General features: G+C 34.6%; 2 protein-coding genes across 8 annotated transcripts in view; one reads left to right on the forward strand and one right to left on the reverse strand.

The window, feature by feature from the left end:
* The window catches only part of LOC128175947 (serine/threonine-protein kinase ATR-like), a 129,741-nt gene that overhangs the window by 24,686 nt on the left and 83,043 nt on the right, over window positions 1–22,012 (reverse strand). For all 7 annotated transcript variants that reach the window (XR_008242737.1, XM_052841871.1, XM_052841872.1 and 4 more), the window contains 3 exons: window positions 18,061–18,123; window positions 17,835–17,950; window positions 17,177–17,312 (listed from right to left, as the gene is read on the reverse strand). Coding sequence is in view for 6 of the 7 variants with exons in the window: in XM_052841871.1 (XP_052697831.1) it covers window positions 17,177–17,312; window positions 17,835–17,950; window positions 18,061–18,123 (315 nt within the window). In the remaining variant the exon portion in view is untranslated. The remainder of the gene's footprint in view (window positions 1–17,176; window positions 17,313–17,834; window positions 17,951–18,060; window positions 18,124–22,012) is intronic.
* LOC128175951 (uncharacterized) lies at window positions 8,355–12,885 on the forward strand. The gene has a single exon (XM_052841884.1). It carries the CDS (start codon window positions 8,862–8,864, stop codon window positions 10,962–10,964), a length of 2,103 nt encoding a protein of 700 aa, XP_052697844.1. The 5' UTR covers window positions 8,355–8,861; the 3' UTR covers window positions 10,965–12,885.

The following is a 22,012-nucleotide window of genomic DNA, read 5'->3' on the forward strand; positions in this document are numbered from 1 at the left end:
GAAATGTAATAGACGTCTTGAACATATTTTACTGTATATATAAGCTACAGTAGGTTTGAACACAAGATCTAAGAACTTTCTAGTTGTCTAAATGACTTACAAGGTACAACTAATATCACTTTTTCCATCACCATAAAGAAGATATGCAATTCAAATTTTGGATTTTATTATGCTATTTGATAAGAAAAAATAATAATAGGCCCATTGGCCACGTTGCTCACCTCAGCAACATAGTCCGAGTCTAACCCTACTCTGACATAAGTCAATGTAATATCAACAATACTGTATAATAATGCATAAATAGTTTTTTTTCATACTTTATTTTTAAAATAAGATAGCAAATGACATAACTTTACCTCTTCACTACCCTGAAATGCTCCACAAATGCACACATGAGAATCAAAACACCATATTTGACAAAGACAGTTTATAAGTAACTACTTAGTAAATTCAAGCACAATTGAATGTTCAAGAAAAAGGCTGCCAATTTTTGTAGGAGTCAAGGTAGACAACTAGCATACCATAAACAAACAAGCAACTAGTGGTGTCACTTACATGGGAGTGCTATGGAAGCTCATGCCTGACACACATGGTGGCAAAACACACAGGCTGTACAGTTTTTACACTCTGTCTCTGGCTCGCTACCATGTTTATCACTTTCACATCAACTAGCATTCCAGCTCAAAAAGTTTCGAACAATTTTCCAAAGCAGTTTCTTCAACTGCAAAAAATAAATAAGGAATAGGGTGTATTCTTTGACTCCTTGATTACTTTCTCACCATAGACCATCCAGATTTCCCGGCAGATAGAACAATGGCTATCCTTACCATGTTATTTAATAAGCTCAATGTTCCCCTTACCAAAAACAAAACAATGGGTCCCATGACACCTTGGAATTATCCTGAAGTCACACGATATACTGAGAATAAGAGAAATGTTTAGACTTTCAGTGCTTAAAGGATGTACTAGATGTGAGATATTACAACTTCTAGGCTATCTTAACTTTGCTTCACATGAACCAATACCAGGGGGTCTTTCGTATCTTACTTGTTGCATCATTAAACGGTGAACTACATCATCATGTATATCTTCTTAATTAATGCTGAATGTTAAGAAAATATACAGAAGTGATTCCTTAGAACAGTGGAAAGAAGTTTCCTTCTCTTGCGACACTAAAGCTGCCAACAGCATACAACTATATACCGACAAATGGCCCGAAGATTTGCCAAAGGAAGAAGAAAAAGAAATGGTAAGAGGTATGAGAATTATACCCTATTGTGATTGCTTCACTTCTATGCGGTCACCTTTGTTTTATTGTAACACGACACCACGGTGATAATCATTCACAGAGGACGCTCTAAAGCACTTTCCATCAAGAAGTTAAGGAGACAATTTACCTTGTGCTCTGTAAAATTCAATTTCTGCATCCTTTCAAAACATCTTCCTGGAAAGACTAATCTTATAGCTGACGTTTGTCTCGTTTTCAGATGCCAAATTCAATTGATTGGCTCCCAACGTAGACAGCCAATCTCAAGCCTTGCCCTTCCATGAAGAAAGTCCTTTGGAAACTTCCAGTAAGATAGGTGCACCAATGTCAAGCTCAGTTTTATCCTCAACTCAAACTATGTACTATTAAAAGTAAGATTCACGCAAATGAAGAATTATCCTTAAGTTACCACCAATTATACCCTCATGTACTGTGCTGCTTACTGCTACAATTCATTGAATTTGTCTTACCAAACCATTAAGGATTTGTTACCATCACTTATTACAAGGAATTCTAACCCTTCTGCCTTGGAGAAGAAATGACTTAGACTGCAAATCCTGCTAAATGGAAACAAATGGCAAAGAAGTCTCACTGGACTAGTCTAAATCTATTTCCACCAATATCTTATTCGATATGGAATTATCACTGCAACAAGGAATTTTTACACATAATTCCGATATACTGATGTCTACAGTGGCCTTGTTTGGATTCCTTAAGATGCGCTGAGTTCACCTGTAAATCATCATTTGATCCCGAATGCAACTTGTGTTTCAGTGATCTCGCTATGTACGATAACCATGTAGTCCTCAGTCCTCACCTTGAAACAATCAAAAAACGGATCCACTTTGTAGAGGAATAGGTATCAAATTATTCTGTACCAAAATACAGTGTGACCACTTCAACAACTGTCAACCTACTGTCTTTGCTCATAAACCTAATCCATTGTTCATCATGGAAAATGGTTTTCCTCTGAATAGATTCTGACTCCTGCAAATGCTTTAACATTTTCTGCACATGGGACATGCAAAAAGCTGTATTACTGGTTACTCCAGCATTGATGCTGCTACCTTTTCCTATAGTGACCATGAACTTGCGCAAATGACCAAAACTCATAGTCAGGATATATTTTTAGGTCACAGGCGATCTTTGTTTCAAATTTAAGCTTCTAATACTTTTTCATTACAATTAGATATGACCTATGCAGGAATTATGCATTTTTTTTTTTTTTACAAAGACCTTGAACTTGCTCAAATGACCATCCTCAGAATCATGACCCACCCTAAGGTCATAAGCAATCTTTGTGTGAAGTTAAAACTTTCAATGTTTCTCAATAAGAAAGAAGATACAGAGAGGACAAATGATAATTTTTTCTTTCCAGAACCAGATCATCAGAACAAAACCGATGATTCCTGTCTCGTTAGATCTGATGATCTGCTCCCGACAACTCGACGTGATCTGACCCTCCGGATCAAGTCACTGTTATAATATATATTTGTTTTATTCATCAGTAGATGGCTGAATAAACTAAATCTGAACAAAAATTGTAAAAGGCCTTGTCCACAGTGTTTTACTTTGAAATTCATCGCTGCTATTCCTATAACTTCTATATATGCCACACAAATCATTACAGTTCAAAGTATTTTGCTGTGTTGATACACCTGCATTGTCATGTTCCTCAGTTGCAATGAAATTATAAAGTTTTATGCTTAATGAAAGTTTTTTTTTAACTTTATTAAAGTTTTTACTTGTTCTAAGCAAAGAGAAAAGTAACATCAAACATACTCTGACTCAGGACTATGCATTATATACAAACAAAAAATGCCCAATGCAAAATCTTTGACAACATAAAGACACATCGGCCATGACTTTCAGCTCTGCATTTGGATGTAACAAAATCAAATGGTTATGTACTTATGTACTGGTGCCTATATATGAGTTGTTTCAGCTTTGTGCTCATTGCTAAAAACATTTACAAAAACTGAAACTGGAATCATTTGTAAATACATGTTCTCATTTTGGAAGAAACCATAAGAACCCTTGACACCCTTAAAGAAAATATCCTGACCAACAGGAAGTACATTTCTTTGCCATTTATAAAGCATGAAAATTTTTCACATCATTCAAAATGGAGTCTTTCCCCACTGAAATGTAAGTGCTTTAAAAAGATATCTTTATTTGTTTTAATATCAATTCTATGTAAAAATCAAAGATTTATATAAGGATCTGGCCACGCATAGTCACCAATTTTCTTAATATTTATACCTGCACTTTCTAAAGAAAGTTCGGGTATATTGTTGTTACCCAAGTCCGTCCGTCCGTCTGTCAAGTATTACTTTCTCAACTTGCTCTTACATCTTATAAACCAGCAAATTGACCTCTAGGAGTTTGATTACGGGTGTTATGTTAACCTCTGACCTCTAGGAGTTTTATTAGGGGTGTTATGTTGACCTCTGACCTCTAAGAGTTTTATTAGGGGTGTTATGTTGTTTTGTAAAAAGGTTTCAAAAATTCTCTGGTAGTCCTGGCAGTCAAATAATAAAAAACCTGCTTCGTCAAAATTCTCTTTTTCGAAATAGACAATTCATCCCTTGGTATATGTTTTGGGGTGTCCTATAGATGTGCAATAATGTTTCAGAAATTTCAATTTTGTCCTGGGGGGGTCATCTAATGGCTGAAAAATGACATTTTTTTAAACTAAGAGTCTGATTTCAAGAAGTCGACATATTCTGCAGTAGCCAAATGATCTACTAGAATATGAAAAGGGTGTCATTTTGATGTGTGATCAGGCCCCAGAATTTTTTTTTATCGCGGGGGTGGGGGTCAGTGGGCAACAATTTTTTTTTTATATAAAAGTATGGTTCCCAGAACTTCTCTTATAACTTATGGAGTAGCTATGTCATCTCTTGGGATATGATAGGGACTGTCCTATAGATATAATAGGGGCTGTCCTATAAATATGCAATAAGGTTTTGAGTATTTGAATTTCATCCAGGAAGTCAAGTAGCAGAAAATTGATGTTTAACACTCCTTACAAAAAACCTAGATCCCAAAGCCTTTCTTTTGATTTAATGAATAGACACATCATATGTTGGGATATGATAGGGGCTGTCCTATAGATATGCAATAAGGTTTTAAAAATTTAAAATTGTGGTAGTCAAATAGAAAAAGAAAATGAAAATTTATCCATCCTTAAACTGTAACTAAAATGACATTTCTTTTCTTAAAATTAAAAAAAACCTTCCATTCATTTTTGCTTTAATTTAAAAAAAACTTACATTTACACTCTTTTTAATTGCGGAATGGTCTATAAAAATCAAAGAATAATTTGGGGTCTAAAAAGTTAAATAACCTGGTAGAAAATGTTTTTGTAAGAAAAAAAATCACATTACACTTTGCATGACAAATGATCTATTGAGATATGATCAGAAGTCTTATTTTCTACCTAGTGATCAATAACTAATATATTCAAGTTAAACTAATAATAACAATAAATGATTAAAATTAAATGTCCTCCCCCCCCCCCCCCATTTAAACATGGTCCTAAAGATTCAGACTCTTACCGGTAATTCTTACATTTGTACAGTAGCAAATTTTAAATTATTTCTTGATTGGTATTTTTCTCTAGATGATATTGGAAATTGCTTTTCAATTTTAAAGATTAACAAAATGTTACATGCATTGGAGGTAATTGTAAAGTCTCCTAAACAAAGCATGGCCATCATTAGGCTCAGAATTACCCACATGGGTAAAACACTACATATGAATAAGATAAAATACTTTATCATTTTCATTTCTGGAAAGTCAAGGTGTCTCCATGGGGACATAACCTATATACAGGTAACTCTCAATGGCTCGAACTTTGGTCGCTCGAAGTTCTTGATTGCTCGAAGTGAGTCTAGGGTCCTGATTTTTTTCCTTATATAACTAAGCAAATTTACTCTTGATTTCTCGAACTCTTGATCTCTCGAAACCCTCGATCCCTTCAAGGCAAACTGCAGTCCTGTTATTCATAATTTTTACTATTGATACCTCCAAGTGGCTGTTTATATCCAAGCGTTACCTAATTAACACCTACTTGGTCATTGAAATGGCTCCAGGCATTAGACACGGGACCTGTGTCACGGGTTGTTTATTCAGGCGACACTTGTCCTGCAAGGTGATAATTGCTTGATGATTGACCATATCGAAACCTAATCTATAATTAACAGTGGAAACAATGGGTGATCATGTTGATACTCATTTATCTAACTTAAGATATGTTGTCTCGCAGTCAAGTCGAACTGAGCAATCTGATCATAAGATGATGCATAAAATGTATAATTATAGTGTATCATGAATTTATTCAATATTTCTTTGAATTTAGTTTTAAAAATACCCAGGTCTGTATATTTAACTGAAAAGAAAACGTTGTTTAAGCACATGCGTAAGGTTAGCACTAAATAAAATGGCTTAATCATAACATCTGGTAAGACTAATTTTAAAACCCATCGGTCAACCTGGAAAATTCTGAACTCTTGAAAACTTGAACTCTTGATACCTCAAAGTTTTTCCTTGGTCCCATGGACTTCGAGCTATCTCGAGTTACCTGTACATACCATCTGATGCGAAATGACACAAATAGCAATAATAACTAGAACTGTCCTAATGGGACTAATACCCCCGCTAGGCTAATTTCAAATGGGACAAATAATTGAATTGAATAAGAAAGGTTTGGAACACATACAAAAAAATTTTTCTAGAATTGTAAAAAAAAAAAAAGTTAGTTAACAAAGAAAAATTAAAATCAAAATTGTCAGAATTTCACTGTAAATACATATCTATAACAGTAATACATTTACAAATGTATTTATTTGATGATATATTTTTTTAATTTAATTGATTTAAAGAAAAACCAACAAAATGACAATAACCCCTCCCTTTGCAGTGAATAGAAATACTGGTAGCCAAGCAATGCTCTTCTGTTGATAAAACTTTCAATATCTTTCTAAGTAGAGTCTTGACAGATGCAATTAGTTGTTTCAAATTTTCCTCACTTTCTCCTATGGCACAATGGAACTCCATATCAGAAAATTGATCCCATAGGACTATGATTTTCTTTGATGATCTTGTTAAATTTAATAAAATCCCAAAACATTACCATAATTACCATACTATGTAAAAATATGTAAAAAAGAAAATTTAATATTACAAACAATTTTAAAATTGCCAAAACACTACAATCATATCAGTAATTTTGAATTTCATTTAAATTAATGCCCAATAGGGTCACTTCATCAATTTACTTGACAAATGAATTTAAACAACCTCTAAAAAAAGTTTAACTTCTTTATTAATAATTATATTATTTATTTCCTTATTATGATAGACCTTTTGGTTTACATGAAACAGTTTTAAAATAGCCCCAAAACCATCACCAATTTTACAGATTATCAATTTCCCCTAAACACATGCTCCATCTGAACCATGGCTCAGATAATGGCTCCCTTGGGACAAATGAATTCAGCCACACTTGTCTTTGATGTTCTTATTAGCTCCTAAGAATTTATCATTGACAAACAAAAACTTTGCATTGTCAGTTGATAGAATACTTATAAAAAATAAATTTTTTTTAATTAATTAAGACATAAAGACAAAAAACTCCATCTGGATGTATTTATATAAATATATTTTAGAGTGTTTTCTATTAATTAATTAATAAAATCTGTAAGGATTACCTCCCTTACTTTTCAACATTAGTGTACAATATATAGAATAAGGAATATGAAAACTGTCATAAAATCATTAAATCTTGTCTGATCTTAAAAAAAATTGCAGGTGCACATCTTCAGATGGTGTTCAACATATGTACAAATTTTCAAACTGTTCCATGCAGTAATAAAAAATTCTATAGGGGGGACAAAGTTGCGTCTACAGACAGACGGACAGACGGACAGACGGACGGACAGACAGACGGACAGGGTGAAACCAATATACCCCCCTAAACTTCGTTTGCGGGGGTATAAATATGGTTTAGGGATGGGGATCTCAAAAGTTATCAAACTATATCATCATTTCCTATTTCAAAGGAGGAATGTGGTTCAAAGACAACTCCTGAGTGTCATGCACTTTACACCATTTGATGCATCATAATGACATTAGAAACAAGAATATATATGGTTTAGTGGTGGGGATCTCAACAGTTTTCAAGATATTTGGTATTTTCCTGTTTCATGGGGTCAGCACAATCCAATAGGGTCATGACCTACATTATATTTGATGCATCATAATACATTAGGAAAAAAAAGACACCTTCCTCCCTATTATAACTCATATAAACATGACAAGTCTTTTCACTTATTTACATGTACATGTAATACACAAATTTAATACAAAATGTCATAGGGTCAATATGGGGTTAAACCAAAAATAGCATGTGGCCTTCTTTGACCAAAACTGTTCAAGATAGTGTTATTTAGGGGCAAAAACTTGGTGCCGGTATTGCTATCTAATGACAACATCTATTTATCAAATGAAAACAGACACTAAGAGTTGGTTGCCAGGGGTAACCGTTGCCATAGTAACCATGTTAACGATGGAAAAATTACAAAACTTGCCTTAAGTACCATCAACGCGGACCCCGTATTTAACTGCGCTCCCACGCCGTTAATTAATCCTTTCCGCGTTACAGCATCACGGTTAATTCACTGTGGTCCTTGCTGCAGCCATGTTTAAACCAGGATGGTGTGACCAACCATTAAAGAAGGTGATCGGAGATTTTTGTTTTTACGTTATTAGACAATAAAATGGCCATCTTACATTGAGAGTCATTCTTTACTGGCCATGTCTGATGTATTGTTTTCATATCACATAAAATGATTAAGAATTTAAATAATGCAAGTTTTCAAAACTCCCAATCAATTATTTCAGAGAAATACACCTGTAACAATTTTCATGTAACTGTGGACATAGCTATTATTTTCTTAATATAATCTAACGAAGGAGAGGGTAAGAATCATATAATATTTTTTTCCCCATTTTTTAATGATTTTAATCATTTTCAGTTCTAAATATGTTTTTAATCCATATCAATTTGTAGCATGATTTTCGGCAGTCTCTCAGTTATTCTAGTCCGTGACAAGCACATGCTATGTTAAAAAATTTCTAGATTTGCATTCGAAATTAATTCAAATATATTGAAGAAATCATAATTTGAAATTTCTGTTTAGTTACCATGGAAACACTTTAAAAATATGTGTTTCTCCACAAATGTATTTCTATCTCTTGAAAAATGACAATTTGAAAAAAAAATATTTTACATTAGATAACCTAAATTGTTGCCAAATACATGTACTCACAATTTATATGTTCTTGAATACCGGTAAGCATTTAATTGCCATTTTTACATCTTTACCCTCTGTCAACATGGAAACAGGGCCACATAGCAACAAATTAATGGTGTTGAACTTTTTTACTCATCAAAGTCTATCAAACTGTAAAGTATTAAAAAATCTGTGACTATGCGTAATCACCAAATTTTGATTCTTTACATAGAATTGATCTTAAAATTTAGACATTTTTTAGTTATTTACACGTATAGCATGAATAAGAAAACAAAATGACAAGCATTCATTGTTTACATATCAAATTTGACAGACATCAGGGACTGCAGCACATGTCGGAGTCTGTGTTTGTGGGACTGTGTGAGATAGTGGGGACCACACAACAGGTGGCTATCAGGAGGGAGACATCGGACATCAAGGAGATGGTGGAGAACGGACTGATAACAAATAATGTGATCGTTAAGATGTTGAGTGGAAGTACAAGAGAAGGGTTCAGACTGGAGGGATCAGATATTGACACAATGTACTGGCCAAACGACCACCGAGTGATCATGGACAGGTCTCAGTCTGAGTATTACAACACAGCCAATACAACCTTGATTCTCTCTGACAGCTCTGAGAGTCCACCAGGATTCACCTTACTTCAGAAACTGACACCATTAACACTTATGTTTGGTATGTCTGTCCAAGCAGCATGTGTCAGAATGAATAACAGAGTCTATATATCTAGTTCTATATGGAGACAGTTATCTCGTTCAGCAGTAATTCCTAATTCTACTGTACATGGACCCTGTGGAACTGCCAAAGTAGCAGGAGAAGAACATGACAGTGCCTACTGTTTCGTTAGTGACTTTTGGCCTCAATCTGCCTCCTCATGGATAGACAGATGTCACTTATGGCCTGATCCTGAAGTTGTTGATGACATTGTCAGAAATGGATGTCACTTTGTAGCAATAGGACACCCATTAGGACCACATGAAAATGAAGAATGGAGAATTTCTTTTTCTCGGGCAGAATATAAACTAGTGTACTCAATGAACCACTGTCAGCTTTTGATATATGGGTTGTTAAAAATTTTCTTAAAAGAAGTTTTAAATCAACAATCAGAAGAAACCAATAAACTGTTGTGTTCCTATCACATGAAGACAACAGTTTTCTGGGCGATTCAAAAAAATACACTGCCTCACTGGTGTCCACAAAACCTCCTGGCCGGTTTCTGGGTCTGCTTCAAACTCCTCCTTAGATGGGTTTATGAGGGGATATGTCCCAACTTTTTCATCCCACAAAACAACATGTTTCTGACAAAGGTCCATGGCTCAGCACAAAACAGATTGTTCCTACAGTTACATGAATTGTACAACAAAGGTCTGGCCTGTCTGTTACAGAGTTCCTCTATCAGGTCCTACATCATTGATGTCCTGTACAATCCCAGACTTTCTATTTGTACAGATGAGAGTATGATTAGGTCTGAAACTGATAATTATATAGAACTTGTCATAAGGTCCCCTGTTCAGTTTACCAAAGATGTATCTCAAGGAGACATGTGTACCAAAGCCATCCATACAATAGAACAGTTGGTACATACACCCTTGTCACAATATAAAGTTGTTACATTACAGATGTACACATCTTTTTTTTTACAGTGTTCTGCTTTTGCATTACAAAATATGTACACTAATACAGGTGTCAACAAACAGATGTATATTGCAGACAAACTGTCCAACTCTATGCTGATATTAGCAGCCAAGTTTGGGTTTCAATCTGACATGTTGTTCATTGCCATGTATTATTACAAGACACTCAGATACAGGGAAGCTTTATCTGTTATAGAGATGATAAAGTTCAAGTTAGCACGGCCAGATCTGATGTACCATCAAATTGTACACAGAGCGATCTCGAGGTATACTGAGCCTGTAGAGAGACAGGTTTGGGGTATGTTCAGACAGGCTGCACCAAGAAATATGATACTTTACAACACAATCAGTTATATCAGTGAACTTCTACCAGAACAAAAGTCTTCTAAAGGGAACAGACGTCTAACATCAGAAATCCCATTCCTTGTTATGTTACACTTTCTAGAGTTCTTGTGTTACAGACACATTGGTACAACATTATCACAAGCAGCTCTAGATGAGCTACGGGCCCTAGTCCACCATGATCTGGGAATGGATATACATAATCTACAAAGAGACATTTCCTGGGAGATACTGGGGATCTGTCAACAGATCACAGGGAACCTCCAGGCTGCTCTGTACTCATACCAACAGTCACTCAGACAATATCCATTCCATAAAATACGAACTGCTACACAGAGGAGAATACAGGACATAGTTCAGTCAACACAACACCAGTATACAGAGGATCTGCCTTTAGATTGAAAAAAATTAATATGAAGAGATTAAAACAATACTGTAAACTATTATATTAAGCGTGTACAAAATTTGGTGGAAATTAGTTTTTGAAGAAGTTGGATTTGAATTAGCGTATTCCTGAATGTGACTATTCTTATACATATATATATGCATGGCATTTAGCAATGTACTTGATTTAGCGTAAGCCACATTCCACCAAAAGCACTAATTAGAATACACGTCCCCCATAATTATAGTTCTTGAATCACTCATCACATCAAAATATCATCACTACATACTCTTTCCATATTTTAGATGTGTATCACCTTAAAAAAGTGAAATTTTCACACTACCTCTGGCAAAATCATTTTAACAACGAATTTGTGCTCTAAAAATTATTAAAATGATAGTTTTTTAAGATTTGTCACTTTGCAAGTTCATTTAAACTTTTTTCATAAGACCTTTGAAATAAAATGAAATAATTGTAATGATATTTTGTCTTACAGTATGATGGTAACTTTGTAGGTTTTATAGATTTAAACGTAAATATATAGGATGTTTTCATATACAGTAAGACCTTATGCGCGTGTGTAGTCTTCTGTTTATTGACTTTGTGTGGCCCCGCCCCCATATATTGGAGGCTTGTTGATAAATCATAACTTGAATTAAATGAAAAATTGCGTATTGTAAATTATTTGTATATCTTTGTGTGTCAATTTGTAATATGAGTTATTTTGTTCATATAGTAGCCAATGCCAATAAATTTAATACTTAATTGAAATAAAGAACTTGAACAATAAAAAGCAATATTATTTATTACAACAGTAATATACCATGTTATTTTGAACACTTTTTTTTACAGAGTTCATGGTAATTTTATTGTACAAGTTAATAATACAGTACATGGAGGAGATATAGTGAATTTTCCTACAGTTGTAATGAAGAATATAATACATTGTATGCAAAACAAGATATCTGTGAGCCAATGCTCACTAGTGATACCCCTGCTCTGATGTGAATATGCAAAACAAGCAAAGTCGACATTTAACAGAAAGCTGGCATCCGATTGGTACAGAAATATATCCCACAATATGGCATACCTAAAAAAATATCCCACGATATGACATGCCTATACAAATAATGTGTAAAAATTTCAAGCATCTGTGGTAAATAGTTGCTGAGAAATCTTTGACGGAAATTTGTTTGAAAATTTTGGTTAAAAAATAAGCAAAGTCGTCATTTAACAGGAGGTTGACGTCTGATTGGTACAAAAATATATCCCACAATATGGCATGCCTTAACAAACACTGTGTAAAAATTTTAAACATCTGCTATAAATAGTTGCTGAGATAAATGTGAAAGAAATTTTTGTTACAGACGGACAGCAAACACACAAGGGTAAAACAGTATACCCCTTCGGAGCCGGGGGTATAATAAGCAGTCAACTTTAAACATGAAGTTGATATCAAAGGACTACTGTGGAATCATTTAAATTCGTGGGGGCCAATTTTCGTGGATTATTAATTTCTTTGCTAGTTCGTGGGGATGTAATTTGGTGGATGCGTCGGTTTCTGTTTCAGCAACAAAGATAACTCTTTCTAAAATTGTTTTCGTTGAGGATTTAAATTCGTGGGGAAGGGCTACCCACGAATACCACGAAAATTGAGCCACCACGAATTCTAATGATTCCACAGTATTAGTGTTGTAAAATCGGACCAATTTTACTAACGATAATCAAATTGAATCGGCAGCTCACAATCGATTAAAAAATCGATTATGTAAACTTTCAAATTTTAAGAAAGATCAAATTTTTTCATCCTGTCAATGAGTGAAAGATACCAGCATCAAACAAAGAAAACACCTTTTTTTTTTTTTAATTCATAATTTTTATGAACTTATCTTCAAATGTATTTAAAAATATTATACTTAGGGACCAACCTAGGGCAAAATTTTTAATTTAAATTGGACTAGAAGCAAGTCAATAACGATAAAACCTTTTCTAAAATTTTTAAAAACTTATCAAATTTTTTGATAAATTTACATGTAATTGATCTGATACATTCACACATTTTATACATTAAATGTTTTGTACTTCTGTAAGTAAAATGACAAATAAAATCAGTCCTTGTACTTCTGTGTGTATTTTGGAGGCATTAGTGCAACCCTTTGACCCGATTATAACCGCTTTGTAGCGGATCTGTTTAATTTTGTAGACAACTGTAAAAAAAAAAAAACAAACGGGTTTTTATGATTATGTTAGCAATAATTTGGCAGTATAATGAGCTAATTACAAGTTTTAAACTGTAATTGTAATATCAGCACGAAAAGTAATAAACATCGGTTGTAATTTTCAATGCACACTATCACCCGTTTTTGTAACCCATGTAGGAAAGACAGTTGCAAGTTCCTAATCACAAAAAGGGTTAACTGAACTTGTGAAAACGTCTTATGAATTTGATAACTATCATTTTATTGCGTTTGAGTTTAATTAACACGATCGTAACTTCAACTTCTCTTTCGGAGGAAATTCTGACGAAGTTACCGATCACAAAGCAAGGTGGTCACTGTATAATAATTCTTTAGTCGTTTTATGGATATTGCTACGCAATAAAAGGTTATCTGTCACTTGACTGAATTTTAGTGACTATCGATGATAAAGACTTACTATCGATTGTCACCAACCTGCTGCCTTCAGCGACGATTTTTCGATAGTCGGCGACTATCGTAACAACACTACACAGTATATGCGGTATGGTCTAATATCTGCCCCCAATTTTTAAATAGTATCGTATAAAAATCAAATCTTCAGAAATCATTGTACAGTGGACGCCTATCACTTTAATCTTGATTTTAACCACCATTGCTCATTCGCTATTTATTTATGACGTCAACTATATGACCTTATTCCTGCAAATATGCAAACAGATGAAAATATTCTCATTCTTGCTTTATATTTTGCATTCGGAAGTATAGAGCACAGGTCTGCTAAGTAAGATTTTAACATGTTTTTTTCCAGAAAATTATACACATTATACTTAAAAATGGCACTTGAGTAAGCCAGCGCTCAATGTTTCCCAGTCGAAAAACCACCGGAAAACACCCATATTTTGCTATAAAACATGAATTTATCATAATTAGGCAATCTTCAGGATGTCATTCCTATATTATGACGTTACTGTGGTGATTACCTTTGCACCCTTATTTATATATGACTCTAACTATCTTCACCCTCATTTATAAAGCGCTTTATAAAACTTTAATTTTGGGGGCAAAAAATGCATAAAACCGCACAGAGTCTTTTATGAAAAATGAGTCCAACTGCATGGCATGATTAAACAAAGAGGACTTAAAATTTGAAGCATCCAAGATTAAAAGCACACAAGAGTTAAACGGTATACTCCCCTTTCCTTTGGAATGGGGGCATCATAAATCCATGCAAATAACAGTGTCTGTATAGTTTCTCTATACACAGTTAGATTATTCTAACTAAGCAGAGTGTAGTGAAATTAATAGCATTATTGTAGGCTTAAAGTTTGGTTGAATAAATGTCCACAATACGGTATGTTGATGCATCTATTTCGTAAATGTCCGATATCATATCCAATACAAATCCTTGCACACACGGGACAAAGTCTAGTAGCATATTATAAATACTCGCTACAAGTGCACTGTTTGTTATTTGGTCTTCAAATTGCTAATCTTTTTCTCTATTATAACATATTTAAGTGAATGAAATACCTCTGCAGCAAAGCATGAATCTCATCCTTCTTAACAAGGATGATTGCATTTCGAGTGTGCATGACTTTGCACATCTTTTTTTTTTTTCATGCAGCCATAGGTGCAAAGTTATGACTTTCTTCTGAAATGTCTTTCTATTCAAAATTAATATTACATGGAAATTTATTGATTGAGAAATTGTGATTATTTGAATATGATAAGGTAAAATGCTAAAACGGCGCCTAATCGTCATCGTTTTCTGGTATTTTAAACTATGCATAGAGCCAAAGAAAAAGTGTGATTTAATAGTTCATTTATTCAAAATGGCGATGGATTTTAAAATAAGAATTAACTGACAGAGCATTAAGAAAAACATATTAGCATTTTTAAAAGTGTTTTGTTAAAAAATATTTTTACTTAGACAATATATATCACACTATGTCATTTTAAAAAAAAAAAAATCAACTTTGATATTAATATCCCTGGACCAAACCTCAAAGGTAAACATTTTTTTAAATTTCATCATTTCGTGATATTTTACTAGCTGTCATATATTTAAAGGGAAAAAAATCCCTATAGCAGAAATACAAAAAGATGGGAAACTTAAAATTATTAAACTTATTTATACGCAATTCTGTGAAAACAATTAGTACCATTAAATTCCAAATGCAATTTACAACTGGTCTGATATAGATCATCTCTTTACTTGCCTCAGACTTTCTCTCGAACAAGCTACCAACCTCGGAAAATCAAGAATGGTATATTTACATCAAGATTGAGAGTAGCCATATTTACATGTAAACAAACTGCATCACTTCACTTTCAGGGCTGGTAATGGTCTTTAAAAGACTATCAGAGGCAATTAAAGAGATGATATCATAAGTAGATTGCACAAGGAATTTAATGGTACTAATTGTTTTCACAGAATTTACGTATAAATAAAGTTAATCAGTCCAAAACTAGTGCATGTTTTTGTGTGCAATAAAATCACAATTTTTTTCAATGGGTGGCGCTATAGCTCCTAGGTCATCCATCCAAATTTTTTCAGACCTGGAGCTACAGACCTGCAGCTACAGAGATATGTGGCACACAAACCTGACCTTCAGTGATTTGACACACACGATTGACCTTCAGTGATTGACAAACATGACTGACCTTCAGTGATTTGACACGCATGACTGACCTGCAGTGATTTAACACACATGACTGACCTGATGTGATTTGGCACATGACTGACCTGAAGAGACTTGACACACGTGTCTGACCTGCAGTGATTTGACACACATGACTGACCTGCAGTGATTGACACACATGACAATGTCAGTTTTGTGTGTCAATCACTGAAGGTCAGTCGTGTGTCAAATCACTGCAGGTCAGTCATGTGTGTCAAATCACCCTCACTGATTTGACACACACAACTGACCTTCGGTGATTTGATACACGATTGACCTTCAGTGATTTGACACACATGACTGACCTGCAGTGATTGACACACAAAAGTGACCTGCAGTGATTTGACACACATGACTGACCTTCAGTAATTTGGCACATGATTTGAGACACACAACTGACCTTCAGTGATTTGACACACATGACTGACCTGCAGTGATTTGACACACATGACTGACCTGAAGTGATTTGACACACAAAACTGACCTGCAGTGATTTGACACACATGACTGACCTTCGGTAATTTGGCACATGACTGATCCTCAGTGATTTGAGACACACAACTGACCTTCAGTGATTTGACACACATGACTGACCTGCAGTGATTTGACACACATGACTGACCTGCAGTGATTTGACATGCATGACTGACCTGCAGTGACTGTACACAGATGACTGACCTGCGGTGATTTAACACACATGACTGACCTGCAGTGATTGTACACAGATGACTGACCTGCAGTGATTTGACACACATGACTGACCTGCAGTGATTTGACATGCATGACTGACCTGCAGTGACTGTACACAGATGACTGACCTGCGGTGATTTAACACACATGACTGACCTGCAGTGATTGTACACAGATGACTGACCTGCGGTGATTTGACACAGATGACTGACCTGCAGTGACTGTACACAGAAGACTGACCTGTGGTGTTTTGACACACATGACTGACCTGCAGTGATTTGACATGCATGACTGACCTGCAGTGATTTGACATGCATGACTGACCTGCAGTGACTGTACACAGATGACTGACCTGTGGTGTTTTGACACACATGACTGACCTGCAGTGATTTGACACACAAGACTGACCTGCAGTGATTTGACATGCATGACTGACCTGCAGTGATTTGACATGCATGACTGACCTGCAGTGACTGTACACAGAAGACTGACCTGCGGTGTTTTGACACACATGACTGACCTGCAGTGATTTGACACACATGACTGACCTGCAGTGATTTGACATGCATGACTGACCTGCAGTGACTGTACACAGATGACTGACCTGTGGTGTTTTGACACACATGACTGACCTGCAGTGATTTGACACAGATAACTGACCTGCACGGTCTGGAACCTTGTTTCCCACTGCCTCAGCAGTTGTTCCGCTGTTGACGTTCTTTCCGACTCATTCTCCGTATTTCTTATTCCCAGTAAACACCGACAGCTCTCCTCGATCTCGTTCAGCATATGAAGTCTGTTGTTTGTTTAAACACAGGAATTTATAGAAAATAACAACACACATGTACCTTGTAAATATCAATTTACATCATACATCATTGCAAGAAATGTCAATTTAAAGATGTTTACATTCACTGAAAGAAAAAAATTATCATAACTGAGCATCATATAGTAATACCTGTCCAAGACAAGTCTCAAATTTTATATATTCATGGCGGTTTTGTCAATATTCATTGAGCATCATTTTTTTAGATTTCATTGTTTGGCCCATCAACAAAACCAGGTGTGTATCAAAATATGTATTGGAAGAGCCAACATCAAGGAAAACATGCATCCTCAAAAACATGGATTACACAAACTCTGCGAACATTGATGCCCGAGAAATATAATGACATCTTCAGTATTATCCACTTCATTAATTCTTAAAATTGACTTTTGACCAGAAAATAAAGAGACATCAAAGAATACAAATGTAGGCAAACATTGAGAGCTAAAGTGTTAGAATATATCCAAAGAAGGTGATATTGGGAACTATTACCGGACAATGTACTCGTATCCACGAAGATAGGAACCACTCTCCATGCTGGCGGCTGACAGCGGTCCGATCTGTTCACACCTGACCACCCTCAGCTGTTCCACAAACTGCTCCTCCCGCTAAGTAAACCCGAAAATACAGGTGTAATAATTACACATTCACACTTCTACACCACGATTGAAATACACTCATATCCAAACAGACATCACAAAACATCTGTTACACTTACCTTATTCTTTGCACCAATCAGAATCTTGCCTATCCCAACAGGCCAACTCTGAGTACTCTTATTCTGGAAAATAAAGCGTTAAATAACTCCAGGGGCTGTTCACTGATTAGATCTGTGCTAAAATACTTAAACCACTGCAAGGACCATAACAAAAGGCCAATAGGCCTTAACAGTCACCTGAGTACCAAAGCCCATACACAAACTTGTCGAGGAGTCTCATACAGTCAAAACTGCCGTAGCGGTCACCCCTATTAAGCAGTCACCTGTCGTATGCGGTCATTTTATTTCCTCCCGATGAAAAATCCTTTATAATAGCCCTCTAAAGAGCGGTCACCTGTCTAACACGGTCAGCGGTCATCGTTTTTTGATCCAAAACTGTACAGTCGACATGCATTAGGCGGCCATATTGGCCGGTCACATGATTTACACCCGGGGATTTTAAACATGGCTTCCGAATGTCGGGTATAAATGTAAACAATAATTATACGCTTGAGGCGAGAGAAACCAAATTAATCGATGTATTTATAATACATAATTGGCAGATCAGATACGAATGGGAATCAAGTGAATTGTTTAAACAAGTATTAACAATATGTTTGTTTTATAAACATGAATGATATACAGGTGTCAAAAATGTCTGCGGCGAGGCAAGAGAAAATTGCTTGATTTAATAATATGATTTTGAGTTCAGATACGGTCGGTTAAAAACGTAATTGTTGATTTGTATTAAAAGTGTTTGTTTTCTATATATACGGTACTCATGAAAATAGTGTTAGTGTTATAATTGTGAAAATGTCGGCGACAAGGCTTTACCACGTAATGACTTTTTTTAATAATTTAAATAAATATAAAAATTGCATGCACAATGCATTGTTATGTATTTTACTTATTTGTAAATATAATAGATACTACAAAAACATCAAATCAATCACTGTATCTATCATTTTGATACATTATGCTAAATATCAAGTATATAATTGAAAACATAGGTAATCACAGATTACAAAGCTCACCGAGACGAGGCATCAACTTTATGAGGCATCACCTTTAAAACCACCTTTATCATATGATATGAAAATCATAGTTAATGATCTTGGATATTCATGGATACTGTTTTGACACAATATCGTATATCATATGTAAAAAAATTGTATGATAATCCTATGTTCATTTCATACATTATTATAAGATACAATGTTTATCAATACAATAATATAAAATATGATATTGCATCCAATGATACTTACAATATATATCATTTAATACAATATAATACTGTAATAAATATTGATGCAATATGATTTTGTAACATATAATATGTCATTGTATCATGTTATACATTATTGTATTTAATCACATAATACAATATCATAATATCTAATATAAATACAATATAGCATTATTTGATACTATATCATATCACATAATACATCACAATATTGTAACATATGATATTATATTGTATAATATAGTATAATTTTGTATTGTATGATATTGTATCATATTTGATACACAATATTGTATCATATGATACAATATAGTTTGATAAAACATTGTTTCATATCATATGATACAATATCATCTGATACAGTACGATATTATATAATACAATATCATTTTATACAATATCATATCATATGATACAATATCATATTATACAATATCATATTATATGATATCTTATAATATCATATAATACAATTTCATGTATTATATAACAATATATTATATAAACCAATATCATATTATACAATATTGTATCATACGATATGCTATAATTATAATATACAATATCGTATCATATGATACAATATCATATATTGCAATATAATATGAAACAATATCATTCGATAAAATAATATATTATACAATATCATATTCTACAATATTGTATAATAATATACAATACTATACATAACAATATCATAATACAATATCATATAATAATGTACAAAAAAATTGATACAATATCATATCATATCATATAACTTTTTACAATATAATGTATGATATTACATTGTATCATATAAAACAATAGTGTATCATATCATAGAATACTATATCATAGGAATCATGTTAAATCATTTAACAACAAACACATCTATCAAGCAGGTTTGAGTGAGGTAGGAGAATTTTTAGCATCCTTGATAATGGAGATCAGGCTCTGCATCTGAAGCTACCTCTGCAATTCATTTATATTATAGTTAAATCAATTATGCAAGCTATTATCTATAAAACATGTAACCTGTTCCAAAAAACTAAACCTCATCCAGCATCCGAAACCTATGGCTCAGATTCAGCATTCAAGCCTGTCAGATGCATCAGTATCATGAGATGCATCATCCCTGCAAGTTTGGTGATGTAAGGACCAGTAATAACTAAGATATAATCATCAGAGGGCACCTGCTCTAAAAACTTTAACCAGCTCTTAAAACCTTAACCTCATCCAGCATCCGAAACCTATGGCTCAGATTCAGCATTCATGCCTGTCAGGTGCATCAGTATCGTAAGACGCACCATCCTTGCAAGTTTGGTGAAGTTAGGACCAGAAATAACTAAGATATATTTTTTAGCATCCTTGATAATGGAGATCAGGCTCTGCATCTGAAGCTACCTCTGCCATTCATTTATATTATAGTTAGATCATATATGCAAGTTTGAAATAGTGCTATTACCTACATATATTAAACATGTGACCTGTTTAAAAAAAACTAAACCTCATCCAGCATCCGAAACCTATGGCTCAGATTCAGCATTCAAGCCTGTCAGGTGCATCAGTATCATAAGACACACCATCCATGTAAACTTGGTAAAGTTAGGACCAGTAATAACTAAGATATGATCATCAGAGGGCACCTGCTCTACAAACTTTAACCAGCTCTTAAAACCTTAACCTCATCCAGCATCCGAAACCTATGGCTCAGATTCAGCATTCAAGCCTGTCAGGTGCATCAGTATCATAAGACGCACCATCTATGCAAGTTTGGTGAAGTTGGGACCAGTAGTAACTTAGAAATGGCTATCAAAGGGCACCTGCAACAAAAACTTTAACCTGCTCGAAAAACCTAACTTCATCTAGCATCCGAAACCTTCGGCTCAGATTCAGCATTCAAGCCTGTCAGGTGCAAAAGTATTATAAGACACACCATCCATGCAAGTTTGGTGAAGTAAGGACCAGTAGTAAGTAAGATATAATCATCAGAGGGCACCTGCTCCAAAAACTTTAACCAGCTCTAAAAACCTTAACCTCATCCAGCATCCGAAACCTATGGCTCAGATTCAGCATTCAAGCCTGTCAGGTGCATCAGTATCATAAGACACACCATCTATGCAAGTTTGGTGAAGTTTGGACCAGTAGTAACTTAGAAATGGCTATCAAAGGGCACCTGCAACAAAAACTTTAACCTGCTCCAAACACCTTAACCTCCTCCAGCATCTGAAATTCATGGCCCAGATTCAGCATCCAAGTCTCTCAAGTCCATTAGTAGGTCCAGATGCATCATTCATGCAAGTTTGGTGAAGATAGGACAAGTAATAAGTTAGATACAGGACCTGCAACAAAAACTTTAACCAGGTCCGGACGCCGACGCCGACGCCGACGCCGACGCCGAGGGTATAGCATAAGCTCCCCCCGACTTCGTCTCGGTGAGCTAATAAAATTGAATAATTGTTCTAAAAATGGATTTGATGTTGGCAAATTCACAAGTCTCTATTCAAAGGTCACCTCTGTTAAGAGGTCACTTTGGGTGCCTCCCGCAGGTGACTGCTTAATACAAGTTTGACTGTATATGCATTTAATTAAATTTCATTCTGGAGTAGAAAAATTATAATATTGTAATGATGACCACCTCCCTGTCTGAGATCTTTCAAAAAGAACTATGAAATCTATAAATTTAGCAAAAATTTTAGATCATAATAGAATAGAGAAGATTTTCTAAGATTTAATACATTT

The sequence above is a fragment of the Crassostrea angulata genome, chromosome 3 (assembly GCF_025612915.1).
Source record: "Crassostrea angulata isolate pt1a10 chromosome 3, ASM2561291v2, whole genome shotgun sequence".
Lineage (NCBI taxonomy): Eukaryota > Metazoa > Mollusca > Bivalvia > Ostreida > Ostreidae > Magallana > Magallana angulata.